The 22,610-nt window shown below is 41.8% G+C and overlaps 1 protein-coding gene across 3 annotated transcripts in view; it reads right to left on the minus strand.

The window, feature by feature from the left end:
- LOC102172279 (serine/threonine-protein kinase Sgk3) overlaps window positions 1–22,610 on the minus strand; it is a 112,350-nt gene that overhangs the window by 34,934 nt on the left and 54,806 nt on the right. For 2 of the 3 annotated variants that reach the window (XM_018058446.1, XM_018058445.1), the window contains exons 2-4: window positions 13,406–13,622; window positions 7,743–7,826; window positions 2,269–2,341 (exon numbers count right to left, since the gene is read on the minus strand). In XM_018058446.1, the coding sequence (XP_017913935.1) occupies window positions 2,269–2,341; window positions 7,743–7,826; window positions 13,406–13,483 (235 nt within the window). In that variant the 5' untranslated portion in view covers window positions 13,484–13,622. The remainder of the gene's footprint in view (window positions 1–2,268; window positions 2,342–7,742; window positions 7,827–13,405; window positions 13,623–22,610) is intronic. The other variant, XM_018058447.1, reaches the window with a different exon arrangement.

Here is a 22,610-nt window from a genome sequence, read left to right on the forward strand (position 1 = left end):
TTTTGCTAAATATTACCAAATTTCATATGGTTGGTACCACTTTGTATTCCCACCAGCAAGACATGAGAATGTCTGTTTCTCTAAAGCCTAATTAAATGAGCATTCTATCAATCTTTGCTTTGTTGAGTATAACTTGGGTTTTCCAAAAATCTATGGCATGTAGTCTATTTAACTGTTGCCAAGTCATATAAAATACGCTCGTGACTGATTTCCAAATGTTCAATAAAAATCAATTTTTAGTGTCAAATAATTAATCCACAAAAACATCAATACCACAAGAACGTGTCTGGTATTTTACCTTTAACAATGAAATAGCAATGTTGCAGGTCTTTATCCCTTTGCCTTCTTCCCTGGATAAAATGATTCTGACTTCAGGGTTTAATTGAGGGCTCCACAAAACTCTAAACCTACTTCTGGTCTCATATTAATCACTAATATGTGGTTTGAGTCACCTTAAGTGTCTTTCCGCCACTTCAAATTAATTAATTCTCTCATTCCCCAAGGTCGGACACATCAGTTGTCTCTGATTCTACTCTCTGTCTCCTTTACCCAAGCAATCACCAAGATTTTTTATAGGTTTTTCATTAAAAGAGTTCTAACATCTGACTCAATTTTTAGCCCCATTTCCACCCTACTTGCAGCTCTCATTCTCTAACTGGAGGAGGACTGGAATATTCCCTTCACCAGCCTCCCAGTCTCTATCTTGTCTTCCCTCTGCTGTGCATACTTATATATACACTGTGGGTTTCACATTATATTGCCGTTTTGCTCAAGTAACTCTAAGGCCCCCATGCTGCCCTCCACGATGTTTTTCAACCCATGCTCCACAGACATACTTCACTGCTGCACCAACAAAGTAGTTCCATTTTTATTTGTTCTACACCTGACATTTTCTGCATAAGATTTCACTATTCTGCAGCTAAAGAGAATACAAGAGAACAAGAGCTCAAAAGTCACTACAGAGTCAACCCATGGAATGTGTAATCTGACAGTGTTGTGCCAACTCAATCTTCTATTAATGAATTCATGTAATATTTATTGAGAACCAAATATTTACTAGGCATCATAAATAAAAAAGATAAAAGTATCCACCTTCTTACAATCTACACCCAGATAAAACAGACTGGTAGGACAATAAAGTGTGCTAAGTTCTCCCAAGAGGAAAGTAATCTACATAAAATAGGAGAAGTGAAAAAAAAATTGGGGAAATGAGAATCCTTTCCAATCCAAAGGTTCAGAAAGTATAAAAGAATAAAGCGTCTTCAGTTGAGAGGATTACAGGGGATTCCAGCAGCCTGGGGCTAGGAGGGGAGTCAGTTTTAATTAAGGCAAGAATGTGAAAGAAATATGAAAAAGATGGAGGGTAAAGGAGTTTGTTCATCATGGGCAGAACTGCACTGAGTATGGTGAAAAGGCCTGGGAGACAAAGGAACAGTGTAAGGTCAGGCTGTAGAGAGGAAGCAAGAGAAGTGGTTTGAGAGCTCATATCCTGAGTAACAACCAAGAAAGCAGACACTCAGGAATCACAGGTCTGACGGTTACAAGCAAGTTAGCTGAGGCAAGATGGTGGGGAGGGAGGAAACTCGATAGCTTGTCAGGATCCACCTGTGGCATAGACAGATGACTTTACGTACGGAATTTCTAGTGTATAGAGATTTCTGTTGAATAAGTAGACATTTGTGTACTAGGTTGATTTCTTAAAGTCTAGTAAAAAATTTTTTTTTTGCAGTTGAGGCTTCAGACATACATACAGCCTCCAGATTTCTGAGATCCTATGTGACGTTAGGCTTCCCAAGGGTGAACAATAGGATACTAGGTATCCCATTCAAAGGCCTGAAAGGTGCCATGTACAGAGCATACATTTAGTAAATGTTTCTGGATATAACAAGAAATGCCTCTCATGGTTAGGAAAGTACTGCACATTATCCTTAATGATCAACAGATTTATCTGAAGCCAGACCACTTGAATTTAACTTTCAAATCTGCTATTTACTAGCTGTATGTGAGCCTGGGCAAATTATCTAAAGTGTGCCTCAGCTTCCTCATCTATAAAATAGTGATGATGGTAATACCAACCTCCAAGGGCTGCTGTGAGTAGTGAATGAATTAAAACATATAAAGTGTTTAAAATAATACGTGGTAATCAGGCATACAGCCTGAGAACCATCAGCTTTGCAGAGTTACACTACTATCCAGGGCAATGAATATGTTAACTGCTTCTTCAAACTTTAACATTACTCATAGCTGGTCTAAGAATGTACTGCTTACCTGGATCAAAATTATCACCAAATATTCTCTTGGCAGGAATCTTCAGGGCCATAGCAGGAAATTGTTTCCTTAACTAGAATTGAAAAAAACAATATTACATAAACTTATTACCTAGGTCTTCTAGTTATACACATGCCAAAATAAAATACAATTTAATTTTCAAAAAAAAATCCATCATAAAAATCCATCATACTTTTAAATATATCATGATTAAGTGTACAATATTAAATTATGCCAATAAAATACCATTAATCTGGCTAATTCTCTTTTGTCCCAGTAAAACATTAGTATCTTTGTGACCTTGGATAAGCTACTTAACATCTTGTGCTTCAGTTTTCATGTGGAAAATGGGGATAACCTTAGCACTTATAGATTTGCTGTGAGGCTTAAAATCGTTTAAGTTAAGTACTTGGACAAGAACCTGGGGTACAGGTTTTGAATACCTGTTACTCCCGATTTATGATGTCAGGAAATGTGACTTTTGTGTTCTAACAGACTGGCAACTGGTTTCTGAGAAAGCTGATGGACTTTCAATTTCCTCTGCTCAATCCTTCCTCCCCTTAATATTCTAACACATTTGTCTCTCAGATTTGCCTATCCCCAGAGAAAAACAACTTGGTCCTGAAGAAGCTCAATTTAGGGCAATAAAGCCATAAAAATGGGTAAATGCTTATTTTTACTATAAGCTTGACATCAGTTCAGTTCAGTTGCTCAGTCGTGTCTGACTCATTGCGACCCCATGAATCGCAGCACACCAGGCCTCCCTGTCCATCACCAACTCCCAGAGTTCACACATCTCACGTCCATCGAGTCAGTGATGCCACCCAGCCATCTCATCCTCTGTCATCCCCTTCTCCTCCTGCCCCCAATCCCTCCCAGCATCAAAGTCTTTTCCAATGAGTCAACTCTTCTCATGAGGTGGCCAAAATACTGGAGTTTCAACTGTAGCATCATTCCTTCCAAAGAAATCCCAGGGCTGATCTCCTTCAGAATGGACTGGTTGGATCTCCTTGCAGTCCAAGGGACTCTCAAGAGTCTTCTCCAACACCACAGTTCAAAAGCATCAATTCTTCGGTGCTCAGCCTTCTTCACAGTCCAACTCTCACATCCATACATGACTACTGGAAAAACCATAGCCTTGACTAGATGGACTTTAGTCAGCAAAGTAATGTCTCTGCTTTTCAATATGCTATCTAGGTTGGTCATGACATTTCTTCCAAGGAGTAAGCATCTTTTAATTTCATGGCTGCAATCACCATCTGCAGTGATTTTGGAGCCCAAAAAATAAAGTCTGACACTGTTTCCACTGTTTCCCCATCTATTTCCCATGAAGTGATGGGACCAGATACCATGATCTTCATTTTCTGAATGTTGAGCTTTAAGCCAACTTTTTCACTCTCCTCTGTCACTTTCATCAAGACGCTTTTTAGTTCCTCTTCACTTTCTGCCATAAGAGTGGTGTCATCTGCCTGTCTGAGGTTATTGATATTTCTCCCAGCAATCTTGATTCCAGCTTGTGTTTCTTCCAGTCCAGTGTTTCTCATGATGTACCTTGCATATAAGTTAAATAAGCAGGGTGACAATATACAGGCTTGACGTACTCCTTTTCCTATTTGGAAACCAGTCTGTTGTTCCATGTCCAGTTCTAACTGTTGCTTCCTGACCTGCATACAGATTTCTCAAGAGGCAGGTCAGGTGGTCTGGTATTCCCATCTCTTTCAGAATTTTCCACAGTTTATTGTGATCCACACAGTCAAAGGCTTTGGCATAGTCAATAAAGCAGAAATAGATGTTTTTCTGGAACTCTCTTGCTTTTTCCATGATCCAGTGGATGTTGGCAATTTGATCTCTGGTTCTTCTGCCTTTTCTAAAACCAGCTTGAACATCAGGAAGTTCTCGGTTCACGTATTGCTGAAGCCTGGCTTGGAGAATTTTGAGTATTACTTTACTAGCATGTGAGATGAGTGCAATTGTGCGGTAGTTTGAGCATTCTTTGGCATTGCCTTTCTTTGGGATTGGAATGAAAACTGACCTTTTCCAGTCCTGTGGCCACTGCTGAGTTTTCCAAATTTGCTGGCATATTGAGTGCAGCACTTTCACAGCATCATCTTTCAGGATTTGAAACAGCTCAACTGGAATTCCATCACCTCCACTAGCTTTGTTCACAGTAATGCTTTCTAAGGCCCACTTGACTTCACATTCCAGGATGTCTGGCTCTAAGTGAGTAATCACACCATTGTGATTATCCGGGTCGTGAAGATCTTTTTTGTACAGTTCTTTTGTGTATTCTTGCCACCTCTTCTTAATATCTTCTGCTTCTGTTAGGTCCATACCATTTCTGTCCTTTATCGAGCCCATCTTTGCATGAAATATTCCTTGGTATCTCTAATTTTCTTGAAGAGATCTCTAGCCTTTCCCATTCTGTTCTTTTCCTCTATTTCTTTGCAGTGATCGCTGAGGAAGGCTTTCTTATCTCTTCTTGCTGTTCTTTGGAATTCTGCATTCAGATGCTTATATCTTTCCTTTTCTCCTTTGCTTTTCGCCTCTCTTCTTTTCACAGCTATCTGTAAAGCCTCCCCAGACAGCCACTTTGCTTTTTTGCATTTCTTTTCCATGGGGATGGTCTTGATCCCTGTCTCCTGTACAATGTCACAAACCTCATTCCATAGTTCATCAGGCACTCTATCTATCAGATCTAGGCCCTTAAATCTATTTCTCACTTCCACTGTATAATCATAAGGGATTTGATTTAGGTCATACCTAAATGGTCTAGCGGTTTTCTCTACTTTCTTCAATTTGAGTCTGAATTTGGTAATAAGGAGTTCATGATCTGAGCCACAGTCAGCTCCTGGTCCTGTTTTTGTTGACTGTATAGAGCTTCCCCATCTTTGGCTGCAGAGAATATAATCAATCTGATTTTGGTGTTGACCATCTGGTGATGTCCACGTGTAGAGTCTTCTCTTGTGTTGTTGGAAGAGGGTGTTTGCTATGACCAGTGCATTTTCTTGGCAAAACTCTATTAGTCTTTGCCCTGCTTCATTCTGCATTCCAAGGCCAAATTTGCCTGTTACTCCAGATGTTTTCTTGACTTCCTACTTTTGCATTCCAGTCCCCTATAATGAAAAGGACATATTTTTGGGGTGTTAGTTCTAAAAGGTCTTGTAGGTCTTCATAAAACTGTTCAACTTCAGCTTCTTCAGCGTTACTGGTTGGGGCACAGACTTGGATTACTGTGATATTGAATGGTTTGCCGTGGAGACGAAGAGAGATCATTCTGTCGTTTTTGAGATTGCATCCAAGTACTGCATTTTAGACTCTTTTGTTGACCATGATGGCTACTCCATTTCTTCTGAGGGATTCCTGCCCGCAGTAGTAGATATAATGGTCATCTGAGTTAAATTCATCCATTCCAGTCCATTTTAGTTCGCTGATTCCCAGAATGTCAATGTTCACTCTTGCCATCTCTTGTTTGACCACTTCCAATTCGCCTTGATTCACGGACCTGACATTCCAGGTTCCTATACAATATTGCTCTTTATAGCATCGGACCTTGGTTCTATCACCACTCGCATCCACAGCTGGGTATTGTTTTTGTTTTGGCTCCATCCCTTCATTCTTTCTAGAGTTATTTCTCCACTAATCTCCAGTAGCATATTGGGCACCTTATCACTTGGGATCAAAGGACCACACATACACTGTCTTTACACAGTGTTACCAATCCTTGGATTCCTTTAGTAACTTTAAATGTTTTAGAAACAAACAAAAAAAACCCCAAACATATACTACACATACACAAACACACATATGCACACACACATATAGAGTGTGTGTTTGTATGAGAGTATAAAAATATATCTCCAATGATAGGAAATACAAATAGGAGAGTGAATTAATCAGTCTAAACCATGGGCAGGATGTCAGCAAAATTCAGATCAAAAAATCTGTAGAGAAACGACCCTGTTTTTTCCAACAAAAAAACTGTACACAAAAGAGAGGTGGAGGGGGAAACTTAGTGATTAAAAGACAACTCATTTAAAAAAAAAAGACAACTCATAAAATCAACTATATTTCAATAAAAATTTTTGAAAAAGTTAAAACAAAAAAATAAAATTTGTAACGACTTGTTTTTAAAAAAAGACGTCACAGGATTATCAACCAGTCATATGAACACTGAGTATTTGATATTAAAGCATTTTCATTAATTATTGTGATAATGACATTGTATATTTTTAAAGAATCTATCTTTTTAGAGATATACACAGAAATATTTACAAATAGAAAGATATGATGTCTGAGATCTGCTTCATAATTATAGTGGGCTGGCTAGGGATACAGATGTAACAAGAATGACCATGTACAATAATTCTTGAAGATGGATGGTATATTATCTGATGTTCTCTATACTAGTCTAGTTCCATACATGTTCAACAAGTTCTATAAAAAAAGCTTCCAAATGCAAACTACAGTCATAAAAAACACATGTTTACAGATTGAAAATGTTATTTTTTCTCTTCCCTTTTATTCTAAATGGGCTTCCCTGGTGAATCAGACAATAATCTGCCTACAATGGAGGAGACATGGGTTCGATCCGTGGGTTGGGAAGATGCCTTGGAGAAGGGACTGGCTCTGCACTCCAGTATTCTTGCCTGGAGAATTCCATAAACAGGAGACTGATGGGCTATAGTCCATGGGGTCGCAAGGAGTTGGACACAACTGACATGACTTAGCATGCACACACATGATGTTTCTAAAATTGGCTTACAGGAACGTGGAACTGATGTTCCTAAAATTGGCTTACATGAACGTGGAATAAATGCTGAAGACACTGCTGCAAAAATGGCCAGACCCACAATGTGATCTCTCCACTCTAACACTTAAAGCTAAGAGCTGGGCAATTTAACTAGAAATAAATAGCATAATGATTCGAAGAAGGCAATGGCACCCCACTCCAGTACTCCTGCCTGGAAAATCGCATGGACAAAGGCGCCTGGTGGGTTACAGTCCATGGGATCACAAAGAGTCAGACATGACTAAGCGACTTCACTTTCACTTTTCACTCTGATGCCCTGGAGAAGAAAATGGCAATCCACTCCAGTATTCTTGCCTGGAGAATCCCAGGGACAGGGAAGCCTGGTAGGCTGCCGTCTCTGGGGTCGCACAGAGTCAGACACGACTGAAGTGACTTAGCAGAAGCATGATGATTAGCAATTATTAGAAAAGCAGACAGAAAGGATTTATTTCTAATATTCTATGACACTGAAATGTATTTTAGACTACACATCTATATCTTCAGTAGTTTATCTGAAGTCCTCTCTCACCCTTTCTGGTAAGCATTCCAAAATTAGGATGATTTTGAAGAATCTCTTTTCTGCTTGTCTGATATATACGTAAGTACTGTTGAATTATCAAATAATTCCCTCAGCTTCCAGTTTTCTCAGCTGTTTTAAGTAAAAATCTTGTAGACTGTTACTTACAGTATTGTAAAGTTTATCAAACTCTGCATATCTCCTGAAGACAAACCACTCACTCCTGCCCACTGAGACCAGAACTTTATAAACCTGTGGAAATTAAAAATAATAAAATAAAATTTGAGGGAAACCCCCCATTAGCTATTTACATATGTAACTAAAATGTTTTCATACCTACAAAATAGATAATTAGACATTAATATTTATATACGATCCTCCAAGATATACAAGTATACCAACTCAAAGACTTCTTTTATCTTGTTGAAAGGTGTTTTATTTTTAAAATGGTAGGAAAAATTTTCTGTAGTTTCACAGAGTAACATAATGAACACCCCTGTACTCATTATTTAGATCTTCTGAATTCTGGCATTTTGTAATTCTTGTTTCAGATTTCCTGCCCCAAGAATAAAACACAGTTTCAACAGATGACACTGCTCTCGTTTCCCAAAGGTAACCACTATTCTGAAATGATAAAGTATTTTCAAAAGTGATGCCTGGCACATAGTAAATACTCAGTTATTAGTTCTCCTCCTTTCAGAGCATCTTTTACACAATATTTTTCAAACTAAGACTTTATTCTCATATTTCCTACTACTTTCTTGCCTGTATTTAACATTTTCATGCACACATAATTTCATATAACTATAGTCAACAACCCTATGAAGTAAACAGAAAAAATATTACAACCCCTATTGCAGATAGGAGGAAATGATGGCCCCACAAAGTTAAATAACTTGCCCAAGTTCACAGACTTGTGAGACTAAAATCTAAATATTCTAACCTTCTATGCACTAGAACAAGAATCAAATTAACAGTTATAGTACAGAATTATCTTTCATAGTCCATCCCACAGAAAGGCTCAGAATATAATTCAACATAATGCAGAGAAAACAATTTGGACCCCAAAGATCTTTTTATCATTTCTAAAAATAATAAGTATCCAGGTGTATGAAGAAAAACTCACTGATGTATGTCTTGGGTTATCAACCTCACTATTTTACAGTGAAGATTAGGGGAAAGAGATGTTTATAATACAATTGTCCACAGTCTGTAGGTAACACAGTAAATTTATTTCAGAAGATGGCCAGACAAGCATTTACACAAACTATCCTTTCCCATGAGAGACTGGAATGCACCACTCACCACTTCATAGTCAGATAATACTGCGAGCAAAGATCTCTCTGATACTGTGTGTGTTTATGAAGCATGAACTCTGCAGTACTGTTAAAGGTAAGGTCACATTAACAGACCCACAGTAAGAAGGGCCCCACAACACAAAGCCATACCCTCCCTCCCATGAGAAAGGGGACAAAGTCTCACCTGGAAGGTGAAGCCAACCCACTGCATTAGCTACCTGGGTAAGTGAATCACTGAGGCAGAGAGAACAAGACCATCCCAGGCACCTTACATGAGCTCCAGGGGTAAGAGAGCTTTTTGGTGTTACCTCTGGTGTTAACCAAGAGGACATTAAGTTGTCTTACAGGAAGTTGTTGGGTGTAAGATGTCAGAATTGTTTATAAGATGACACGGCTCCCTTTGGAGAGAGTGCAGCAGTAGAGGAAGAAGAACCTAATCAGAGTGCCGGCAAAACAGGGCCATGTTTCTAACAGCAGACTATAGGTTTCATCTCCCATGGTAGTCAGCATCAGATGGGCCTGGAAGCAGGACTCCCACCAAAGGATCAGAGACTTAGCTCTATATGATCATGAGCTTCTTGAACAAACCACACTGTCTGTGCTGACTTCCTGACAGGATAAGGTGGCTTCCCACGGATGCTCGGGTACAGCCAAGACTGGAACCAAACCTAGGTTCCAGGCTGAGGCAGCTCTGCTGTAACCCTATTTATAGGAGCTGAGATAAAACCCTGTGAGGTTACTCATTAGCAGGATGATTTATAAACAAGAGCTTACTAAGTAAATTCTAAAAAAATACCAGTAAGTGAAAAAAAAAAAAAACCTTTCACATTTGAAAAGACACTCTCATTTGCAAAAATACACAGAATTTAACAAAAACAAGTACAATAAATCTTATGAAGTTTTTTTTAAAAAAGGTTTCCTTGTTGCCTGTCTTGCACCAGAATTTAAGTTCCTTGAGAGCAAGGACTGCCATCATGCTTGCTACCCACTTATCTCCAATGCCTAGAACAGCAGCTGGCATAAGAAAAAAGCTCAAGGATAGTTCTCTGAGTGGATAAATGAAAATATAATTTAGACTTGATTTATGTCAAGACATTCTAGAATGCAGTGCATTTCTCTGGAAGAAGCTGAACTGAATAAAGTCATTTAAAAGGCACATGAGAACTATTCATAAAAATATTACTGAAGAGTTAATGCAGCGCCTATTTTTGTTCCCAAGGATTAGACAGATGTGCTGAAGCTGGACAGAGTCTGTGCTGGGTTGGGTGGGGTCTTATCTGCGCTGACTAGAACCAAGCTTGTCGCGGACCGAGGACTGTACTACAGTGGTCAGCAAGAAACACGTGAGCTTAACCCTCCTTCTCTTTCAACTTCAGTGCCACAAGCACTTACTAAATGTCCATGTCTGATCTAGATACTGGTGAAATGATAGTGAGGGAAGTTCTTGCTTCAAAGAACAAGTTTAGGAGAAGTGCACATAAATAAACCTAAAGGGTATGTCAGGTGGTGATAACTGCTATTAAAAAGCTAAACAGGGTGAGTGGGACAGAGTGTGAAAGGGGCAGGGTGACGTGTGAAAGAGGCAGGGTGACGTGTGAAAGGGGCAGGGTGACGTGTGAAAGGGGCAGGGTGACGTGTGAAAGGTGCTATTGTATAGCAGGTGGTCAGTGAAGTCTTCTCTGACAAGGTACCATCTGACCATCCGATAGGAGGAAGAGAACAAGGTGAAATAGAGGGAGCCTCGGAGAACTCCAGGGTCAGCTCTGGGAATAGCTGGTAAGAGTGACACTACAGGCCTCCCTCACCCTTTCACAGAAGACAAGGAAATACTCCTACCACGAAAAACAGGACCCTTGAGATAACCCACTGCGTGTATCTGCTATGGATGAGCTTCCATCAAACTTGGCAGGAGGTTCTGTCCTTGAAGGAGAGAACTTCCCAAAGTTAAAAATAAGGAGACGGAAGGAATGAAAACCTTGCACATTCCACTCTGCTACCCAAAGTATACTGATCTCTGGTTTAACATCAATATGATGGTTTTTTCTCTAATATTTATTTATTATTGGCTGTGCTGGGTCTTCATTGCTGGGCGCGGGCTCTCTCTAGTTACGGGGAGTGGGGTATACTGATCTCTGGTTTAACATCAATATGATGGTTTTTCCTCTAACATTTATTTATTTTTGGCTGTGCTGGGTCTTCATTGCTGTGTGCAGGCTCTCTCTAGTTACGGGGAGTGGGGTATACTGATCTCTGGTTTAACATCAATATGATGGTTTTTTCTCTAATATTTATTTATTTTTGGCTGTGCTGGGTCTTCATTGCTGGGCGCGGGCTCTCTCTAGTTACGGCGAGTGGGGGCTCCTCTCTAGTTGTGGTACATGGGGTTCTCACTGCGGTGCCCACTCTTGTTGCAGAGCAGAGGCTCTAGTGCACACGGGCTTCAGTAGTTGTGGCATGTGGGCTCCAGAGAGAGGGCTGAGTTGTTGAGGTATGTGGGATCTTCCCAGACCGCGCATCAAAATCTTGTCCCCTGCATTAGCAAGCGGATTCTTAACCACTGGACCGCCAGAGAAATCCAATATAATGTCTCTAAAATTGGCTTATATGAATGTGGAATAAACGCTGAAGATAATGCTACAATGTCTGAGGAGAGTCAAATGGCCAGACCCATGCTGCAATCTCTCTGCTCTGGGCTTGCATGCAGGCTGTGGGAGTATGTTCATTAAGGAAGGGAGAACAGAAAATGGAAGGGCTGTTCCCAGCTCCCTGTCTGAGACTCTGGGAGAAAACCACCATTAGGTGGCCCCTACCTAGTTAAGAAGGCAGACTGGCATGGTCAACTCCTCCTGTGATGTGGACTCTGGCAGGGGCCAGGTGACCCAGTGGTCAGAGCCCGGGGCAGATCACTTGAGTGAGGAGCAGTGGAGGGCACACAGAGCCTCAGTGCGCTCCAGTCATCACAGGGCCAAGGGGAAGCTAAGTCAGCAGTCAGTCACCCCCACTCGCCAAGCCAACAAAGAACAGATTACAGATCAGTCCGTCAACAGCAGATGCCAGTGGTGGATGCAGGCATGAGGCCCAGGGTTGGATCAGGTCAAGCACAGCCAGAGATTCACCAGGGCCGTCACTCTACACCTGGAATGGCAAAGATCTAGAGGCTGACAAGAATGCCCGGCCTTTGCCAGGGTACCATGAGGTCAGTCATCCACTGAACAAAACTGTGAAAGGGGACACCTCTCCTGCCACAAACCACGATGCCAAGTTGGAGAAGGAGCATGTGTTCACATAAGCGAAAGAGACCACAATGAAGAAGACAGCCCAGGCGTTTTTACTTAAAAGAACTGCTTACATTTTCAGTCAAACTGTTAAACAGGATTGGGTTAAATGAGTTTCTTCATAGTGCTCAGTGGGTGGGGCCTTACAAGGAAGAACAGATCTGTTACAGACAAGGCAAATGACAGTTTTTGAGGAAAAGGAAGACAGCAGATCTCTGTATATACTAACAAGACTGCTAGACTAAATACTAATAGTGCGGCATTACACTAAATAGAAAAGTGATTGTTTCCCAATAGCAGTCACTGATATACTGACTCAGCCAAATACCCATTGCTTGCTCTTTATGAAGTCCTACAGTAAATGATAAGGAGAAGGTGATACATTGCGCAGTCGTGTCTGACTCTTTGGGACCCCCTAGACTGTAGCCCGCCAGGCTCCTCTGTCCATGGGATTCTCCAGGCAAGAATACTGGAGTGGGTTGCCACTTCCTCCTCCAGGGGATCTTCCCGACCCAGGGACTGAACCCACATCTCCTGCGTCGCCTGCATTACCAGGTGGATTCTTTACCACTGAGTTACCACCATGATGATAAAAAGTAAAATTAGAAATGGACTTTGCCTCTATGGTGAAAAAAGAGATAAATACTAGGTTAAATATTTTTTTCAATGAGGTAGAAAATGACAAATGTCAGGACCTCCCTGGCAGTCCAGTGATTAGGACTTCACCTTCCAATGCAGGAAATCCAGGTTTGATTCCTGGCCAGGGAGGTAAGAATCTGACATGACTTGGGGCCAAAAAAAAAAAACAAAAAACATAAAACAGAAACAAAATTTTAACAAATTCAACAAATATTTTTAAAATGATCCACACTAAAAAAAAAAACCTTAAAATGACAAATGTCTTAAGAAAGATGTGGAAATTAAGACAGTGGTTCTTCACATGGAATCAATGACCTTCAGAGTCCACAGATTCTGAGAAGCGTATGTGTCACAGAACCATGCGTGTGCACATTTTTGACAGAGAGGGTCCATCAGACAGGTCACAAGCGTCTCTGAAGGGACAGGGAAACAGGCAAAAATCTACACTGAAAAGGAAACTATTCCATCACAGCACACAGAGAAGACTGTGGAGGACACACCATTTCAAAGATAAGCTGCCGAGTCTAGGGGAGGCCATTCTAGGCTCAGGAAGAAAAGCAGAAATGCAAAGATTCTCTACTTTCAATTTTGTCCCATGAACTTCACATTACATACTTACAGTAAACCTCTTCTTTTTCTCTCTGTGTTCATCAGAGCTGGGGATGCTTACACTTGGACAGCTCTCCTTGTAGTCCATGGTATAATCCCTTTGAGTTTATTGCCTCAGAAGGACACGAAGAAGTGAGTCCAAAGAAACAGTCAGCAGAGGACAAACACAATTAGCTAATCCAAAACATAAAACCTCTTGAGGTAACGTTCAAACTCCATCATGCAACCTTAACCAACAGAAAAAAAAAAAAGAACTGATTAGCAAAATGATTTTAAAATGCCTTGATTAGTCATTCCTGGCTCACAGAACCCATTTTATCCTTCTTCTTGCAGGAATTTAACTTTTGATCGTAAGTCTCAGCCCAGGTTAGAGACACAGTTTTCGTTATGTCCCTTTCAATAGCTAAATCGTCTACTTTCTTTTCTACTAAGAATCTCCAGGAGCATTTACACCACGTTTCCTGTGGACCAAGGGTTAAAGCTCTCACCTGAAAGGACTACTGTGATGGACTGAGAGTAGGGTTTTCAAAGGGTGGTTTTTAAGTTCCTAGCATCAAGAGGAACTGGTGAAGTCTGCTTCCAACTGGGAACCTGTCTAGTAACCAATTATTTACTCCCATTTTACAAATGAGGCAACTGAGACACAGAGAGGTTAAGTGACTTGAAACAAGGCTGTCTGGCTCCCACCAGGTGATCCCTCTCCCAACCTACAGCTGAAGGCCTGGGAGCAGTAACGGCTTCCAAACACTGTGAGAAGGGGTGTTTCCCCATGTCCTGTTGCTTCTCTCACCTCTGCCCCCACCAGCTTAGTCAATAGTCCCTTTGTTCGAGTCCCTTCTACTCCAGTAAATGCACCAAGAATGACCCCAGAAAACTGACCCTCAAAAATGAAATGCACGTTTGATCAATATCCTGATAACATTACTATGGAGGGAGGGGAGGGGAAACTGACAATCTGGCACATAGTGATACCAAGACCATTCAAACTTCCTGTCCCAGGATGAAGTACAGGTGGTGAGCAAGGTGCCGTAAGGTCAGGTATATGATGAAAATGTTGATTTCAAAAATAATGACCTGGACTGCAGCTGCTTCTGACTGTCCCTGAGAATATGCACAAAACAAATGACCAATTGAAAGCTGTGAATTCCCAAATAGATGAGCGGAAAATCTACGGCTGTTCTAAATGAGTCCTTTTCCCCTAATAGCTGCTAATCTGATACAACTAAAAATCAAGGCATGGTTTGATGTCAAGGGTTGCAGAACCAATTAAATATGCAATGCTGTAAAATCTCTTACGCTAACATGAGGGCAAGAGCTGGAAAGGTGAATGACCCTAAATCACAGATGCAGGCACTTGGGCAGATAAAGATGAGGCTTGCTCCTTGGAAGAAAAGCAATGACAAACCTAGACAGCATATTAAAAAGCAGAGACATTACTTTGCCAACAAAGGTCCATATAATCAAAGCTATGGTTTTTCCAGTAGTCATGTATGGATGTGAGAGTTGGACCATAAAGAAAGTTGAGCACTGAAGAATTTATACTTTTGAAATGTGGTATTGGAGAAGACTCTTGAGAGTCCCTTGGACAGCAAGGAGATCAAACAAGCCAATCCTAAAGGAAATCAACCCTGAATATTCATTGGAAGGACTGATGCTGAAGCTCCAATACTTTGGCCACCTGATGAGAAGAGTCGATTCATTTGAAAAGACCCTAATGCTGGGAACGACTGAAGGCGAAGGGGACGACAGAGGATGAGATGGTTGGATGGCATCACCAACTCAATGGACATGAGCTTGAGCAAGCTCCGGGAGATGGTAAAGGACAGGGAAGTCTGGCATGCTGCAGTCCACGGGGTCGCAGAGAGTTGGACACGACCAAGCAACTGAACAACAACAAGGGTGTTTAACTACACATTTGGCCAAACATCTCAGCTGAAAGTAGCGACTTGCCCTCTGAGGAGACACAGCCTCCTAACTCCCCTCCCATAAGCCCTTTCAAATTGTTTCACGATTTCTCTTTACCCCAACATCCCTCACTGCCTCCTAATGGGAATTAGATATCAAAAGAGCCCAGAAAGAAGTTCAAAGCCTACTCTGAGAGAAGATCAACTTTACACCAAAAAATGTGCAGAATCTCAACAACTTTACCAGGAGTCTGAGGTCTAAACATAAGATTACTGTGGCCCTAGACACACCCACATGTGCACCCCATCACACTTTCTCCAGACCTTACTTAAGAAGTACCTGCAGCCATTCACAAGGGTGACTGGCCACTGGGAAAGAGAAGAGCAAGGATTTTCCAAAGGTTACCAGACATTAGCTCTGAAGTGACTCTAGTCCCAGGAGACCTAAAACATAGCCCTCCAGTCAGAGCACCCATCTCACTCCAGCGAGCAGGTGAGAGATAAAGTCAACCCTGGTATATATTGCATGGTGGGTCCAATGGGACCACTGGCCTGTCCTGTGCTTATTTTCCTAGTCCTAGAATTTTAGTGGAAATAGATCTACTTAGTCACTGGCCAGATGGCTCCCTGTTCTGTGTCATAAAATCCATTATGGAAAAAAAGGTGAAGGAATCCTTGGACCTCTCCCTCATCTCCCCACTAAGAAAGCAAATCAAAAACTACACTACATCCCTGGAGAAGCTCAGAAACCAGTGCCACTGTCAAAAACCTGAAGGATATAGGGGTATGGATTCCTACTACATTCGCATTTACGGGTCTGTTTACCTGGCCCAAAGATCTTAGGGCACGAATATGGATGCCTCTAAATTTAATCAGATGGTGATGCCAATGGGATGTTTTTGCTGGAGAAAACGAGCACAACCCTTGACATCCGGTAAACAATGACTGACCAGGCAGAGGGTAAAGGGAACAGAAAGTAAGTACTAGAAGAAAAAAAGGAATGATGAGCAATTTGAGCCAGAGCACTAGCTACAGATGCAGAGACTACAGCGGCTACATTTTATTTTCGTTTTTTTCTATCACTTTACGTGAAGAACATTAGCAGTGACTCCACATGAGAGTATGAGTGAACTGGCTGAAGTGACTACAGGACCTTGAGTTTCCTGAGTTAGGAACAGAAGCTTTATGCACCAAGTGTGAGCGAATGCTAAGGGACAGAAAGAGGAAGACTGCACTGACGTTCTCTGTTTTTCTTCTCAGACTCTACCCTGCTCCACACCGCACTCCATAACCTAGGACAGTGACCACCAGAGCCTGCACCGCACAGGTTCCCTGGCCCTCTGGCTGCTGGCTGATCTAATCCAGAGAGGCACTGGCAGGACATGGGGTGGAAAGAAGGGGATCAGGACATGCATCTCCTCGCCCTGCTCCCTCCTGGCCAGGCTGTGGCATGGCTGCTGCTATGTTCCTCTCTCTCTTAAGGCCGAAGTTCCTGTTGGGAGATCCTTTCTTCTATGCCCACAGCTCTTATGGGGATAAAATGCACAATTTTCTACCTTGAGTCCTTATGTAAGTTTAAATGATAGGAGTTCCAATTTTCTAATCTAGCAGATGAAGCTAGCAACACCTACTTCACAAGGTTGTTTTAAGGATTTGCAATGAGTGTCAGAAACCTAGCACTGTTCAGTCAGTCAGTCAGTAAACTGGATCAAATACATTACAATTTGCTTCAAATGAGTTTTTATTTCCTCATTCAGCAAATACTTATTAAGCTTTCATTGCGCACTAAGCAACACAAAGACAAAGAGAAAACTCTACCTGCAAGGAACTTGACTAATGGGGTAGAATGATAAGCAATACAGAATTTATGATAGTTGGTTAAGTATGATTTTAGATGTATGCATGGTACACTCTGGGAACACACAAAAGGGACATGCACACAGATTGCCATGGATCCTCAGTCTTGTTAAAGATAAAGCCAGGCAGGGATTTCCCTGGTGGTCCAGTGGCTAAGACTCTGAGCTCCCAATGGAGGGGGCCCAGATTTGATTCCTGGTAAGGGAACCAGGTCCCACATGTCACAACTAAGAGTTCCCATGCTGCAACCAAAGATCCCTGTGCAGCCAAATAAATAAATTTATTTTGCAAATTATAAAGCCAGGCAGGTATGGGAACAGATGTTTGAAAGATATCACTCTTGTCTGCCTCAATTTTCTCTGGAAAAGGGAGTTAGAATCATGGAATTATTGCTGTGAAGAAATCGTACAAAGATCAAATCATTTGTCCACACTAGTATCCAGCAAACAGGTGACAGAGCTAGTATTCCAACTCAAATCTGTGACTCCCCAAATCTATATGTATTCATTTGCTATACCACACTGGCTCTCCTTAAGCTGAGTCAAACCTGCAACCTAACAATATTTAATATTTAGTGTCTAAGCAAGATTAAAACCCAGACTGTGCTTTACATGTGTTAACCTGATTGCTCCTCACAACAGCTCCACTGAGAGGAAACCAAGGAGAAACCAAAGTGTAAAAAGATAAAGTAACCTCCTGAGGCGGTGGAGTCAGGATTAGAGCCAGCAGTGGTCTGAGTTTAGGACCGTTATCCTTTAGATCACTCTACCTCGACAACACATGTATGCTCTAAAGGGCCCTCTGGGAAGCAATGAAGAAGGTTCATGGACCTGTTTTGAAACGGTCAGAAGCAAAATTTTGAAAAAGCAATCTTGCTATGACTGTACACTTAAGGTGTTGAAGCAATTAAAATTCTGAAGCAATTAAAAATCTAATGGCCAGGCAGCTCAATAAAATGGAGTGAGGAGAGGACTGATGTAAGAATCTCACTCTAGGCACGTCCCTGGCAGTCCAGTGGTTAAAACTCTGTGCTTCCACTGCCAGAGGCGTGGGTTCAATCTCTGATCTGGGAGCTAAGATCCTGCTGCACGGTACAGCCAATAATAATAATATTAATAGGGAAAACTGGATGTTGGGTACATGGGTACTTCTGTACTACTATCCTTGTTACAATTTTGTAAGTTAAAAAAAAACTATTCTAAAATTAAAAGTTTAATTAAAAAAAGGAATCCGACACTAAGAAAGAAAAGAACAAAGAGCTATGTGTTCACATGAGAATCAAAGTTGGAACTTTGGGGCAGGTTCAGAGGTATGGAGGGCCTCTCAAAGAGGAACAGGAAAAGAGTCTGCCTTAGTTCTGCTGGAGAGTCACAAGATCATCCTGCAGATTGGTTCCCAGGGGCAGCTGGCTTGCCTAAGGGAGGTCACATGGTGCTAAGGAGACTGAGTTCAGATGTGTGTGTGAAGTCCAGGCTCCTCTGTCCATGGGATTTTCCAGGCAAGAATACTAGAGTGGGTAGTTCTCCCTTCTCCAGGGGAACTTCCCGATCCAGGGACCAAACCCGCGTCTCCTGTGTGTCCTGCAGTGGCAGGCAGATTCTTGTGCCATGGAGCCACCTGGGAAGCCCTGACACCATGAATGAACTCAGACACGTTCAACATAACAAAATGAAGTGGGTCAGATGAGAAAAGAACTTTCACAGGATCTTAGGAGTGAGAATGCTTTGCCAAGATAATGTCACAGCTAGTAAATGTTGTATGTATGGTGGTTCTTGACAGGGGACATCTGTCACCGAACAGAGACATGTTTGGTTGTCAGTTTTGGGGACTGCTAGTGGCTACAGGTCAAGGATGACGCCATGCATCCTGCACTGCTCCTACAACAGAAAGTTACCTAGTACCCCTCCCCAACAAAATTAACAATTAGTAACAATATTATTACAAAAGGGACATCCCTGGTACTCCAGTGGTTAGGACTCTTCACTTCCAAAGAAGGGGATGCAGGTTCAATCCCTAGTCAGGGAACTAAGATCTCACATGCTGGGCAGCATGACCAGGAAAAAAAAAAAAAAAAATTACCTGGCCCACAATGTGAATACTGTTAAGGTTGAGAAAGTAACGTTTATTGAGTGCTAACACCAGGCACTGTTTCAAGTGTTCACATCCAACTTACTTCTCACAGCAACCCAAAAAGCCAAGGGTCTTTATCCCTATTTTACAGATGAAGAAACTGAGGCTACCAGGTCTACATCCTCACAGAGCTCTGGGTGGCAGTGCTGTGATGGGAACACGGCTCTAACCAAGAGCCCAGTGTGCACGCGCTGCCTCTCAATTTCCTCCAGTTCTGCTGCACACATCCCTTCTAAATCACCTTTGGAGGCAAAGGAATGGAGCACCAAGTGCCCATTAGCCACGTAGTTACAGAAAGAGAGCCACACACAGGAAAAGCAGCTTTCAACTCTGCCACCAGGAGGCAACAGGGAGTGCTGCTGAGACCATCACCCTCAACATCTAATCAAAAGCCTGGTACAGACTGGGCTGTGAGTGGGGGTGGTCCCATCACTAGGACAATCAAGGGCTAAATTATGAAATAAAGAAAATACCAAAATAGATCTTATCACAGAATTTTTTTTAGCATTAATGTATTTAATTTTTTTAAAATATTGGGCCTGTGAGACTTAGCAAATGAACTTATGGTTGCAGGGGGAAGGGATAGTTAGGGAATTTGGGATGGTCATATATATACTGCTACAGTTAAAATGCACAGCCAGTGAAGATCTACTGTATAGCACATGGAACTCTGCTCACTGTTATGTGCCAGCCTGAATGGGAGGGGGACTTGGGGGAGAATGGATACCTGTATATGTATGGCTTAGTCCCTTCCCTGTCTACATGAAACTATCACAACACTGTTAATCAGCTATACCCCCAATACAAAATGTTTTTGGTGTTAAAAAAAAAAATTAAAATTAAAAAAAAATTGGGGCCTACAAAAAGCAGAAATATGAAAAAAGATGAAATTTCATGATAGAAAACTCCAAATTCAAGTTATACTAAAAATGTTGGATAAATATTGATTAAAATAGACAGATACTAACTAAGACTTATTTTCCCCCTTCATCACCATGTTTACCTTTTTGTCCACTGTCTGCAATTATTGGCCTGGATTGTGTCCATCTTTGTTTCAGTCAGAAAAAAAAAAAAAACCCTGCTCATAAGAAAGTCAAAAGATTCTTCTGCTTTCCCCTCTACAGTAAAAGCAGAGCCCTTCTTAACTCATTTCTTCCACAATTACAAAGACTGTTCGGTATTGACTAGTGGGCCCTACCCAGAATTACAAAGTAAGTGCATTCATAACTATCAGCATCCACTCAACTCAACACGGCAGAGAGGGGTCAGTGATTCATACCAAAGCACAAAGGGAATTTAATAATGGTCTTGTTCCGAGCAGAAGGAGCAGGCCTGGAGGACCTACAGGTTTTCTTCATCAGCAGGGACATGGCTGGACACTGTGTGTTTGGAAACAAGGCTCCAAAGGAGGGAACTGACAGAGATGGTGGAGGAAGAGAAAAGAGAAAATTCATGCAGACCCTAGGCATGGCCTGGGGACTGGTATGATAATTGCTCTGGGGAAGGGGGATTTACCTAGAGAATTCAAGAAAAATAACTGGGGGATGAGGACAGGAATTACTCTTGAGAAGGCTATATATAGGTCAGTCAAGTGGGTAGGTCTGCTTTTAAACTATATTAAAAGCACCTTCCTAAGACATTCTTACCCCAAGCCAACTGGTTACTTCATTGAAAGTTTACATAAGAGTATATAATCTAAATCTGTTTACTTCCCCCTCACAGACTACCAGCTCCAAATATATTGGAAATGTTTCAGCAGAAACAATTCACCTCTTTGTCACATCTATAAATTAAGTTCATTGCAGAAGAACTGAAAAATCTAACAGGATCTGCCAATGAAAGATACATAGTAACCTCCCCAGCCTAACACATGATGAATCAGTTACAACTTTTCCTGTTTTCCTACTTTATTCTAATTCCCTCCCCACCCTCCTCTTTGATTTCACTCTCATTCTGTAATCACAAAACAGTCCTAGTTTTCCCTAGGTTTACTGCAACTCTTATTTGAGACAACTTTTATCCTGATTCTCAATAAAGAACAGTGATACAAGAATCAGAAATAAAGTCTGTACACAATATCCAATGTGGGGACACAATACAGAATAGTCTACACCCAGCAATTTGATAGGAGTGTTCCAGAATCCGGACAAAAGATACATGAATTTGTTGGTTTTCTGAAACTGGCTGCATTTTATTAAAGACACTTAAGAAAGGGACTGAGTGAGGAGGCAGAAGTGACTGCTGACAGTCCTTTGTTCTTCAGTATTAAAATCAAAACTGCTAGGAGAAAGAGGAAGGCCTTAAACTCATGCCAACTACCATGTCCCTTCACTGGTTCCAGAACTGACAGGGCAAGGATGTGAACTGCAGCAGCAATGCTCTGCTCTTCCCTCATTAGCCTCCCAAAGCCACTATCTTGGGGTCCCCCATCACCAGAACCCCTGCCCTGTCCTCAGCTTCCCATGCTTTTGCACTGTTCCGGGCGGTAGGGGGACGGGGGTGCACATTCCCACCCAGAACACTTCCAGAGATGATTCTCTGGGGGCTATGATCACTGGCAGGGAAATAGGTAGATGGGTGCCTACATGAGCCAAGAGAAAAGTGCCGGGGCAACCGACACGGAACCAGCAGTGGTAATCAAACGCTGCAGGCCCTAGGAAGGCTAGGATAAAGCTGCTTCTGACTGGGGAGGTTGGCAGGATTCAGATTAAGGAAGCACCAAACTCCAAAAAAAACCCACACAGGAAAACAAAAACCAACCAAAAAAAAACCCCACAAAGACAATGATAACCATCACATCTCAGAGTGTCCTGGGAGCACCTTCAGCTTTATCTCTCTGTTCTGTTCTAACCTCATTTCAATCCATTCTTCCCACAGTAGCCAGAGCAATTTTTAAAAATCACCGTAAATCTAATAATTTCACTCCTTTGTTTAAACTCTTTCCATTGTCTCCCCCTGCCCTTAGAATAAAATCCAAACTCTGAATTACTGTCAACAGCCTACAAGCACCCATGTGACCTAACCACTTCCTACCTCTCCAGCTGCCTTGCACCAGGGCCCTTACCCCTGCAATCAACAGACTCCAATCAGAACAGCCTCTCCCCAAGGCTCACACTCAGCATGTTCCCAACTCCGGTCTCTGGTCCCTGGGTCCCCTCTGCCTGGATGGAAGGCATTCTCTTCAGCCCTTCACACTGAGGCCTTTGTTCAAAGGTCACTTTCTCCTACAAGCCTTCACGATCACCCTAACTAAAGTGCTCCTTCCCCAAATGAATCTTCTGTCATCATCCTGGGCTTTCCATTTTAGCATTTACATCTAAGATA

Source organism: Capra hircus, chromosome 14 (assembly GCF_001704415.2).
Source record: "Capra hircus breed San Clemente chromosome 14, ASM170441v1, whole genome shotgun sequence".
Lineage (NCBI taxonomy): Eukaryota > Metazoa > Chordata > Mammalia > Artiodactyla > Bovidae > Capra > Capra hircus.